The 12,600-nt window shown below is 40.9% G+C and overlaps 1 protein-coding gene across 5 annotated transcripts in view; it reads right to left on the bottom strand.

Annotated features, from left to right (window-relative positions):
* Window positions 1–9,541: 9,541 nt before the first annotated feature.
* The window catches only part of STAMBPL1 (STAM binding protein like 1), a 53,125-nt gene continuing 50,066 nt past the window's right edge, over window positions 9,542–12,600 (bottom strand). For all 5 annotated transcript variants that reach the window (XM_005225366.4, NM_001076129.1, XM_005225368.5 and 2 more), the window contains 2 exons: window positions 11,096–11,195; window positions 9,542–9,860 (listed from right to left, as the gene is read on the bottom strand). In XM_005225366.4, the coding sequence (XP_005225423.1) occupies window positions 9,804–9,860; window positions 11,096–11,195 (157 nt within the window). In that variant the 3' untranslated portion in view covers window positions 9,542–9,803. The remainder of the gene's footprint in view (window positions 9,861–11,095; window positions 11,196–12,600) is intronic.

Genomic DNA, 12,600 nt, shown 5'->3' with positions numbered 1-12,600 from the left:
ATTCAAAAAGATAGGACAAAAAAGGAGGGAGAGAAAAGGGGATGGGAAAGCTGGGGAGATGGTTCTTCTGCATCAGAATATGAAAACCAGATGGTTATTTCATTCCTAGGAGAGCCAAGTCTATTCAGGTAGTGTTTGAAGAGCACATGCTAGACATACAAAGAGCAAGTTTCTGCCTGGATGGAATTTACAATTTATGGAGAAAATGGACATGAAACAAGTAGCAAAGGATTACAGAAGTGGAAACACATGGGGTATGAGCTCTTACGACTTCAGGAAGGCTTCCTGAAGCTCTTATAACTTCAGGAGGTGGGGCTTCAGCAGAGGCTTAAACAGCAAGAGTTAACTAGAATAAAAGGAGGGGGGATGAAAGGGTTGAGGCTGGACAAGAGAAAGTAGAGTGTACGGGAATGTTCCAAGCACAGGCAAGATATGGGAGAGGACGCTGCATATGTAGAAAAGAGAAGGCAAAGAACTGAACCTACATACAGACTTTAGAAGTACATGCTGTGTGCTTAGTCGCACAGTCGTGTCCGACTCTTTGCCATCCAATGGACGGTAGCCTGCCAGGCTCCTCTGTCCATGGGGATTCTCCAGGCAAGAATACTGGAGTGGGTTGCCATGTCCTTCTCCAGGTATCTTCCAGACACAGGGAACCAACCTGCATCTCCTGTAGTGGCAGGTGGATTCTTTTCTTTAGATGAGACTCTACAATAAAATTTTTACAATAAACAATTCAAGAAAAATGTAACTTTGCTTTAATTTTGTTCTTTTTTTTATACATCCACCTGATGGTTATAATCAAAGGACCTAGAGCACAAATAATATCTTCAGTTCAGTTCAGTTGCTCAGTCGAGTCCGACTCTGCGACTTCATGAATTGCAGCACGCCAGGCCTCCCTGTCCATCACCAACTCCCGGAGTTCACTCAAACTCATGTCCATCGAGTTGGTGATGCCATTCAGCCATCTCTTCCTCTGTCGTCCCCTTCTCCTCTTGCCCCCAATCCCTCCCAGCATCAGGGTCTTTTCCAATGAGTCAGCTCTTCACATGAGGTGGCCCAAGTATTGGAGTTTCAGCTTCAGCATCAGTCCTTCCAATGAACACCCAGGACTGATATCCCTTGGGATGGACTGGTTGGATCTCCTTGCAGTCCAAGGGACTCTCAAGAGTCTTCTCCAACACCACAGTTCAAAAGCATCAATTCTTCGGCACTCAGCCTTCTTCACAGTCCAACTCTCACATCTATACATGACCACTGGAAAAACCATAGCCTTGACTAGATGGACCTTTGTTGGCAAAGCAATGTCTCTGCTTTTGAATATGCTATCTAGGTTGGTCATAACTTTCCTTCCAAGGAGAAGGCATCTTTTAATTTCATGGCTGCAGTCACCATCTGCAGTGATTTTGGAGCCCCCCAAAATAAAGTCTGACATTGTTTCCACTGTTTCCCCATCTATTTGCCATGAAGTGATGGGATCAGATGCCATAATCTTAGTTTTCTGAATGTTGAGCTTGAAGCCAACTTTTTCGCTCTCCTCTTTCACTTTTATCAAGAGGCTTTTTAGTTCTTCTTCACTTTCTGCCATACGGGTGGTGTCATCTGTACATCTGAGGTTATTGATATTTCTCCTGGCAATCTTGATTCCAGCTTGTGCTTCTTCCAGCCCAGCATTTCTCATGATGTACTCTGTATATAAGTTAAATAAGCTGGGTGACAATATACAGCCTTGATGTACTTCTTTTCCTATTTGGAACCAGTCTGCCCTTCCATGTCCAGTTCTAACTGTTGCTTCCTGACCTGCACATAGGTTTCTCAAGAGGTAGGTCAGGTGGTCTGGTATTCCCATCTCTTTCAGAATTTTCCAGTTTCTTGTGATCCACACAGTCAAAGGCTTTGGCATAGTCAGTAAAGCAGAAATAGATGTTTTTCTGGAACTCTCTTGCTTTTTCCATGATCCAGCGGATATTGGCAATTTGATCTCTGGTTCCTCTGCATTTTCTAAAACCAGCTTGAACATCTGGAAGTTCATGGTTTGCGTATTGCTGAAGCCTGGCTTGGAGAATTTTGAGCATTATTTTACTAGCGTGTGAGATGAGTGCAATTGTGCGGTATTTTGAGCATTCTTTTGCATTACCTTTCTTTGGCATTGGAATGAAAACTGACCTTTTCCAGTCCTGTAGCCACTGCTGAGTTTTCCAAATTTGCTGGCATATTGAGAGCAGCACTTTCACAGCCTCATCTTTCAGGATTTGAAATAGCTGGATTTTGATCATCTCCACTAGCTTTGTTCATAGTGATGCTTTCTAAGGCCCACTTGATAATATCTTAGTGGATCCCAAAATCTAGTGCTGTTTTTTAACAATTAATCCCTGCCATGAAAGTAGAAGCCACTTGCTCCTTGGAAGAACGTGCTTATATGCTCAGTCTCTAAGTCACGTCGGCTCTTTGTGACCCCATGAACTGTAGCCTGCCAGGCTCCTCTGTCTGAGAATTCTCCAGGCAAGAATACTGGAGTGGGTTGCCATGCCCTCCTCTAGGGGATCTTCCAAACCCAGGGATTGAACTACAGGCGGATTCTTTACCATCTGAGCTACCAGGTAGTACAATTTTCCGAAGTAAAGTTCATAACATTTTCCCTATGAAATGTCTGCCTTGAAATTAGACACTGATTACAAGCAATTAAGGCAATGTTGAAGTGAGAATTTTGGTATCTCTGATTTATTTCCCATTCCTGAGCATTTCCTCTTACAGGTTAATTCAATTCTTCATTTCAATTTCAGAAATGTATCTGGGAAATGAATGCACTAATACCATCACCTCACTCTAATTTGTTCCTGATGACTTTAGCTATTTAGGCTGTTCTTCTTATGGTAACTTTATGCCCCTTAAAGACAGAAGAAATAAAAATGATTACCACTTACCTGGTTGTTCTTGTAACATGTTGTCTTCAAGGAAAACAGATGTTGAAACAGGCTCCTCTGGAGGGTAGTTAAAGACAGTTTTCAGTGGCCTAATGCTCAGGGATCCTTAGGCAGGTTTTCCATCATTGAGAAAAAGCATTGTTGTTCAGTCACTCAGTCGTATCCGACTCTTTGTGAATGCATGGGCTGCAGTACGCCAGGCTTCTCTGTCCTTCACTATCTCCCAGAGTTTGCTCAAACTCATGTCCACTGAGTCAATGAGTCACGCTGTAAAAAAGCATTGCAGTCACACCAAAAGATGCCCTTTTCATATTTCATATTCTTCTTAGACTGTGTCTTCTATTTCTTTCCCTCCACATGCAGTTTTGAACCTTATTCCTTGGTCCTTTCACTGAATCACTTCTCTCCGCCCCCCTCGACCACTGCTTTCAACTCTGCATCTGCTACAACAAAATACCTTAAGAAATGGCCTAAAATCATGTACTTCAACCTTCCTTTGTGAAGTGGCTTCACCTACTCAGACCAAAATATATTAAGCAGGCAAATCATTACCTCCAAATTTACAACCAGCCCTCATTCTTAAAAATAGAAGAAGTTATGATTTCAGATGGATGTCCTGATGTAATCTTCTCCCTTGTGAATGTATGTGAAAGTGAAAGCGTTAGTCTCTCAGTCGTGTCCGACTCTTTATGACGCCCTGGACTGTAGCCCAGCAGGCCCCTCTGTCCATGGGATTCTCCAGGCCAGAACATTGGAGTGGGTTGCCATTTCTTTCTCCAGGGGATCTTCCCGACCCAGGGATTGGTCTCCTGCATTGCAGGCAGACGCTTTACCAACCGAGCCACCAGGGCAGCCTGTGAATGTATAAACCAGTGCATTTGATGAAAAGCTAAAGTAGTATTTTAGAGTGCTGTTACTGTGAGTCTAGTTGATTGTTTGCTCTTATGCAGCCCAGAGTTGACCGTCCTTGATTTAAAAAAAATCTGCTTCTGAACTTAGTTCTAGTGAACTTGGTAAGGGCCTGGGATTAGTCACCCACAACAATAAAAGTGTGATAAGAGTGGATTCTAGAAGATTCAGATGCCTTCATCATTACTTCTGCTTTTATTATTAAGTTGACTTTGAAAGAATTAATAGTGAATTGCTCTGTCAAATGGAGAAGGAAATGGCAACCCACTCCAGTACTCTTGCCTAGAATATTCCATGGATGGAGGAGCTACAGTGAGATACCACATCGCACCTACTAGGATGGCTATAACAGTAAAAAATTAGGTTGTTGGCAAGGTGAAGAAATTGGAATCCGTGAACATCGTTGGTGGGAATATAAAATGTTTTAGCTGCTATGGAAAAGTTAAGGATAGAATTACGTGACCCTGCAATTCTACCACTAAATTTGTGCCCCAAAGAATGGAAAAAATACACTGAAACAAGTACATGCACACACAGGCTCATAGCAGCCCCTGATGCCCACAGCAGCCAAACAGGAGAAGCAACCCACATGTCCACTGATGGATGAATGAAAAGCAATGAGAAGGAATGCATTGCTGTATGTTACATGAATGGACCTTTAAAATGTTACACCAAGGGAAAGAAGCCAGACACAAAAGTTCACATATTGTATGATTTCAATTATATGAAATCTCTACAATAGATAAATCAGTAGAATCAGAATGCACATTGGTGATTGCCAGAGGTTGGGGGAGGGGCATGGGGATAAATGGCTCACTGGGTTTCACTTTGCAGAGATGCAAATGTTTTGGAACTAGACAGAGATGATGGTTGTACAACTCTGTGAATGTACTGTGACTGACTTGTTCACTTTAAAATGGTTAATTCTGTGTTATGTGGATTTCACCTCAATAAATTTTTAATAAAAAAGAAAAAATAATATACTGCACTGGAAAAAAAAACATTGACAGGTATAAAGTTTTATTGCTGAAAAAAACCTGCAAAATCAGTTAATTCAGACACCTCATTTCTATAGGTAAAGACCCCTGCCTAAAATCAAGAACAGGGTAAATGTCTTCCAGTTGTTTGTTTTTCTTAAGCATTAGCTTTCTATTAGGAAGAAACATAATGAAGCTTATCTTTTGCATAACCTATAAAAGCTTTTTTTCTTGAAAAACTGAAATTTTAAATATCCTCTTCAGATTCAAGAATACAGATTCACTACTCATTACATTGATACATCTGGAATACACCCATTCAATGACTAATTTGAGTAAACTAGTTTTTCATATCAACTCTTGTTAACGTGATGCAAATGAATAGTTAATCCTCCTTGATAGAAGTGAGACAAGACAAAACTAAACTAATTCTCTCCATTTGGTTTTAGAATGTCTTTTGGTCTAGATAATGCCCAAGACATTCACTTCACACAAATTAAGAAAAGTCAGTCTCCAGTATTCTAATTCTACCCTCTCTCTCCCAGGGTCTTTCTCTATTTTCCTCGTTTTTCTTTCATCCTCTGCATTTCCCAAACCCAACTAAACTACTGTTTTTGTCAGCTGCCCCCAAGAAAAATACATTCTTGCCTGGTGAAGAGCCAAGATGCTAAAAAAGGAAACAAATTTCTTAAAAAACAAACAAACAAAAAAACCCAGAAGAGTTCTTTGGTTGTCTTATCATATCTTAACCCACAATCACATGGTTGTCTTCACAATAAGTAATAAACTAAAGCCTTCCAAGAATAAGAAGATAAAATTTTACCTTTCTCCTTTTATCTTTGCCAAAGACATGACCTTTCTCACGCATCCTTCTCAGAGAAGGCATTTGCTTGCTAGGAAATTCTACAAGACATGCTGGAAGAGAAACATCTGCTTTCCACATTCTGGACAACTGTAGTGGCTTTTGCAACAGAAATTTCTATTTAAATCCAAACATTGTAACAAGGCAGTTGCCAGCATGACCAAGTGGCTGCAGCAGGGGATGAATTGAGGAGAAAAATACTGAGCCAATTCTAGGATGTGGCCAATAACTGACATTTTATATCAAATATAAATGCCATTTCCCCCACAGCCAAATTCTACTAAAAAGAAACCAGAAATAACTTCAGTAGCTGAGAATAATCCATAGGCATCTTGCTTTTCTCCTCCATAACTGAAAAGGTCTGTGGAAAAGAGGATGATTTTTGCATGACAACAAAGAAAGTCATTTCTACTCCCTGAGGTGGGGTGGGGGTGGGGGTGGGGAAACAACTTCAGTAAATATTTTTGGAGTACTGTGCTGATTTGCTAGGGTGGCTATAACAAAATACCATGACTGGGTGACTTGATCTAAACAACAGAAATTTATTTTCTCACATTTCCGGAGGCTGGAAGTTAGACATCAAGTTGTTGGCGTATTTGGTTTCTTCTGAGGTCTCTCTCCCTGCAGATGGCCATCTTCTCCTTGCCTTCACAGGGTCTTCCCTCTGTGTCTGTGTCCTGAGCTCTTCTTTCATAAGGACCCAGCCACAATGGATGAGGGCTGTGTGCTGTGCTAAGTCACTCAGTTGTGTCTGACTTTTTGCAACCCCATGGACTGTAATCCGCCAGGGTCCTCTGTCTACGGGGATTCTCCAGGCAAGAATACTGTCATGCCCTTCCCCAGGGGATCTTCCCATCCCAGGGATCAAACCCAGGTCTTCCACTTTGCAGACATTTTTTTTTTAGCCAGCTGATTCACCAGGGAAGCCCCCTCTAGTGGCCAAATTTTAACTTAATTATGGGCTTCTCTGGTGGTTCAGAGGGTGAAGAATCTGCCTGCAAAGGAGACCCAGGTTTGATCCCTGGGTCAGGAAGATCCCCTGGAGCAGAAAAAGGCTACCCACTGCAGTATACTTGCCTGGGAAATTCTATGACAGAGGAACCTGGCAGGCTATGGTCCATGCAGTCGCAAAGAAGTGGACATGACTGAGCGACCAAGTGCATGTGCACAGGCGTGTGCGTGGACACACACACACACACACACACACACACACGTTGACCGTAGAACATGGGTTGACTATGGACAAATACTTAACCTCCTAATAGTCACATTGGATTAGGGAGCCCTCTAGTGGCCAAATTTTAACCTCTCTGTGAAAGTTCTATCTCCAAATACAGTCACATTCTAAAGCATTGTGGGTCTATGACTTCAACATACAATTTCTGGGGGGACACAACCAAGTCCATAATAAGTACATACCAGGTGCCAGGCGCTGAATACAGACAGCAGTAAACGCTGAAGGAAATTCTCAATATTCTGAAATGACCTATATAGGAAAAGAAGCTAAAAACGGGTGGATGTATGTTTATATGCTAGTAACTGATACATTTTACAACAGAAACCAACACAACGTTGTCAATCAACTATACTCCAATAAAAGGTGTAACTTGTTCTTTTTTCTACAGAAGCACCCATCTGAAAAGAAATGAACTATCTTTGCCTTTGATAGAAATGAACTATCTTGGAAATGAACTATCTTCTCCTTTGAAGGTAAGGAGGTGGCAAATGGGGTTCTGGAATGGATTAATTTTCAAAAGAGTGAGTTGCACCGCCTGCTGGAAACGAGCTCTGCCAGAGGAAGCACTTCCAGGGAACATCTATGGTCACACCCACCCACATACGCTCACACTCACCCTCGGAGAACCTCCAGGGTGACTCACAGCCCAGCCCTCAGGGGTGTGGCCACATGTCTGATGACTCCTCTTTCAGACACAGAGACTCTTCCAGGCAGGGCAGGCCACAGGTTTTGCTGCCTTCAGCTCTGGGACAAGGTTCTCCCGGCAAATCTGGCTAGTTGGGTTTGCACCCAGCAATAAGAAAACCACACGCCCTTTAAGGGCAACTCTTCAAAATTTGTTTCAGGCCTGACGTTTTACATCTCCTTGCAAGGGAATAAAAATGCCAAAAATGCTCCACTCCTTTAGGAGACATCATCTTTTTAATGAAAAATGAGTTGTCTAATTTGCTATTCAGAAGGGATATAATTGGCTCCAAATGGTCATAATACTGTTTCTGTTTTCTCCAGAAAGCTAGGAAGCTAAAAGCTCTGGGCTTTCAGTTGGGTCCTTTCTATCTCTAGGCACCATTTCATGGCCATAGTTTTTTCATCAGATGTTTCTCATCTTACATCCTTGCAATCTCTTAGGATACTTAGGATCTCTTTCTACTCTGAGGATATTCATTTCTCAATTCTGCCTAGTCCTAACAGTTGTTTTTACTTGAATAAGTTATATAATCTTTTCCTGTGATCAAGTATGTCAGGATCACACTGTCCTTAAATTCTAAGATGTTGGGGACAGCATCACTCAGGGGAAAGTGGGTTGTTTGTGGAGCCAGGTTCACAGAGGTAATTTGCCCTTAGCTGACAGAGACTATAGACTCAAGTCTCGGTGCCTCGAGCAGGCAGAGATCTGCTTCTGGGGTCTGGAAACTGAACTTTCCAAGCCTACGAGTTGTCATAGGCAGAAACAAGCCACTGAGCTGCCCACAGTGAATGAGAACTGGAGTAGAAGCTGGCTGCCATGGTATACTTGTATTAGGGAGCAGACAAGAGGAGGAGGAATGTTATTTCACCTAAGCACAGAGTGCAGGGAGTATTCCTCCAAGGATTACAGAAATCCTGGCACTAAAAGTGGATGCTTGTACATGCAGACAGGAGCACTTAGGATACAATGCCAGGAGGAGGCTAAAATTTGGGAAAGCTGTGGTTGACAGGCAAGACTTTAAAAAGAGACATTAGATCAGGTTAGCTTGTCTTCCTTTCTTCTCCCTTTCTTTTGGGCTAAATTTTCTTCATAATGTTTCCACTCTCAGGGTTTTCCTACCAATTCAACTTGTCAACATACTCCATCAGTCCCTCTTTCCTTCTATTAATCCATTATCTTTCAATCCAAGTAAACACTTTTATTATCCAGGTACCAGTCACAAACCCCATTCTAAGCCTATTGTATTCATGATACCCTATTCAGTTTAAACATATTTTTCTTCCTATTCCCTGTGCCTTGGTTTATATAGATACTTTTAATTACAAATGTTCTTTTCAAATGATTTTATTTCTTCTTTTTGGTTGAGAATTATCAGGATTTCCTATGCCTCATTTCTTCTCCCGGTCGCCCCACTGACTTTCACAGAAATAGGTTTTACGGTTCCATCTGAGCTTTTTTTTTTAATTCCTCTCTCAAGTGTCTCTGCTCTTACTCCTCTAAATCAGGTTCATGAATCACAGGTTATCTCAGGCCCTCCGACACCTGACCCCTGGATAGTAGCTCAGGCTCTGGTCTCCTACACTAAGATTGACTGCAGACTCTGAGCCAGGACTCCCTGACACTGAAAATCACAGGATGCACTCAACTGTCTGCCACTGAACTTCTTCTCACACTCTTCTTGACCACCCACAGGGAAAAGTTGCAGAAACAGATGGCCTGTCCTAGAGATCACCTGGTACTCAGAATTTCTTGTTTGGAACTGCATTTTACAGGGAAAAAAAAAAAATAGTGAAACATGTGAAGCTCTGAAAACTCATGCAGAGGTCTCTCAAAATACCAGACAGGATAACTTTTAAAAACTATGAATCACTATCTTGTACACCTGAAGCTTATATAATACTGTACATCAACTATACACCCAAAAAATAAGCTTAAAACCAGACATGTTGTTTGCAGCACAATTTATTATGTGGTCATAGTATTCAGGCACACTAATGGATACTGACAAATCCACTGTAACCTCTTAAGACAAAGCAACCCAAAAATAAAGCGTCAAAATGTGCAAAAGTAATAAATATCAAACTCTCTGATCTAAAATGTATAAATATAAAATATCAGTCATTTCTGGAAACATCTTAAGAAAATCCGGCAACCACGTGTCCATGAGTAAGTGTCTGGCGCGGAGGGCGCTAATCTTCAGAACGTATCACCTCAGATCCAGCACGATTATCTTTATGTCTTTCACCAATACATGTCTGCATACCTAGGAAAGAAATACTGGCTTTAGCTCATAATGTTTAACATGATTCTCTCTAGAGGAGGAGTATGAATTTCCTGATCTAAAAATGTTCCTAATTTTGAAAAATATTTCCACTCAGAACAAACATAACCATATATACTCATTTTCAACAGCAAGAAAATAGTCACAGAAGGTGCCAAGTAGCTTTCATGTTAAATAAATCCTAACTTCAAAATCATGTTTCTCTGATGTCTCAGACAGGGCAAAGCCAAGCAAACAGAAAAAGATATATTCAGAGTTATACAAAGCTCATCAAAAAACAGGATTATAGTTTTCATTGAACTGTTATAAAAAACTAATATGGTTGTATCAAGCAGTAATAATTCAAGACACATTTAATCTCATTTTCTTTAATAACTGCTTGCTTTTGGGGACTCCAGAGAAAACTATAATTGCTTAAATATATATAGACACACATATATACAGTGATGGGAAGGAAACTTTATATGTAATCATGCTACAGAAATACTCTTTCCTTTGTAAATAAAATAATAACGACAAGACATCAGAAGGAAATACAAAGATTTTGATTAAGTTTTTGAGATAAGAAAACTCTAAACTAAGCAATAAAGGGTTTTATCCTATATCATACTGCTACTATTTCCCTCTTAAAAAACAGAGGCTTATTTGTTTTATAACTGGAGATTTCTACCTCTTAATCTTCATCTGTTTCACCCTGCAAACCCCCTCCCCTCTGTCAACCACCCATTTGTTCTCTATATCTATTACTGTTTTGTTTCTGCTTTTCAGATTCCACATATAAGTGAAACCATATGGTATTTGTCTTTCTCTGTATGATTTATTTCACTTAGCATAATACCCTATAGATCATCCATATTGTTGCAAACGACAAGATTGACTGTATTTTTTTATGACTGAATAATATTTCACTGTGTGCGTGTGTGCGTGTGTGTGCGTGTGTGTGTGTGTGTGTACATATACAACACCACATCTTTTTAAGCCATAGGGGTGTCATATACAGCATAAGGAATATGGTCAATAATATTGTAATAACTTAGTATGGGGACAGATGGTATTAGACTTACCGTGCTGATCATTTCATAAGGGATGAAAATGTTACTATATTGTACAACTGAAACTAACATATTATATCAGCTATATTTCAATTTTCAAAAAAAGGAAGGGGTGAAAAGTAAATACTGTGTACAGAAAATAATCAGCATTGTCTATCTACTCACACTGAACAACCTGGGGTCCTTGGTGTGTGGATGAAAGCCCTTCTTTTTACAAGCGGAAACCTCAAGCATGCCAGCGTCAGTGAGCCTGAAGATCCCGGTGCTAAATTTTAGAGAAAAAAGGTACAAAAATTAAGGATCATCTGGGCTTTGCAGATGTTTTATTTGAATGGCACATGCATACATATTCCTCAAATGGAATGGAGAAAGAAACTACAAACTATAAACTTTACAGTTTTTTAAAAAAAATCAGTATTGTGCTGGCGGCCTAGAGGAAGACTGGAGAGACCAGTGCTAATGCCGAGTGCCTGAAGGATGGTAACGGGGCAGTGGGAGACCTCAGAGGAAAAGCCAAGACCCCATGGGAAGAAATTACAAGTGACGGATATTTCTATCCTCTATCTATCATGTATGCCGTCATACATAAAATGACCGGCATACTCATTTTACTGCACTTCACTCACAGCCCTTTAATGATAGTGCGTTTTTTTACAAATTGAAGGATTGTGGCAACTTTTCATTAAGCAAGTCTACTGGAGCCATTTCCCAACAGCATCTGCTCACTTCAAATCTCTCTGTCACATTTTGGTAATTCTCACAATACTTCAAATATTTTCATTATTGTATTTGTTATGGAAAAGCATGATCAGTGATCTTTGCTGTTACTTTTCTGACTTGGTGAAGACTCAGATGATAGCATTTCTGAGTAATATGGTTTTTTTAAATTTAAGGTATGTACAGTTTTTTAGACATAATGCTGCTGCTGCTGCTGCTAAGTCTGCTGCTGCTGCTAAGTCACTTCAGTCGTGTCCGGCTCTGTGCAACCAGACGGTAGCCCACCAGGCTCCGCCGTACCTGGGATTCTCCAGGCAAGAACACTGGAGTGGGTTGCCATTTCCTTCTCCAATGCGTGAAAGTGAAAAGTGAAAGGGAAGTCACTCAGTCGTGTCTGACCCTTCGCGACCCCATGGACTGCAGTCTACCAGGCTCCTCCGTCCATGGGATTCTCCAGGCAAGAGTACTGGAGTGGGGTGCCATTGCCTTCTCCAAGCTATTGCACACTTAATAGACGACAGTGTGAACCAAAGTTTTATGTGCACTGGGAAACCAAAACATTCATGTGACTTGTGTTAGTTGCTTCATCGTGGTGGTCTGGAACTGAATCTGCAGTATTTCTATGGTATAACTCATACTTATACAGTCACAGCAAATATGTATTGAGTGCTGGCTATAGTTCCAGGCACCATGCTAAGCCCTTTACATAAATGATCATCTAGGTTCACCTTCACATTAATCTGTGATGGGCAGGTATCAGGGATCTGATAAGACTGAGGCTCACAGTGGTTGCTAATCAAGCTGGGATTCCAATGGCAGATTCCTCTGCTCATAACTGTGCTGCAATAATCATTGTCCCCAAGACTTAAGATTTTGGAGATAATTAAGCTAAATCTGGAAATTTTCCTTCTTTCTTTTTTTATTGGCCACATTGTGTGGGAAGAGGATCTTAG

This window comes from Bos taurus, chromosome 26 (genome assembly GCF_002263795.3).
Source record: "Bos taurus isolate L1 Dominette 01449 registration number 42190680 breed Hereford chromosome 26, ARS-UCD2.0, whole genome shotgun sequence".
In the NCBI taxonomy this organism is placed as follows: Eukaryota; Metazoa; Chordata; class Mammalia; order Artiodactyla; family Bovidae; genus Bos; species Bos taurus.
This window is presented reverse-complemented; position numbering and strand designations above follow the sequence as displayed.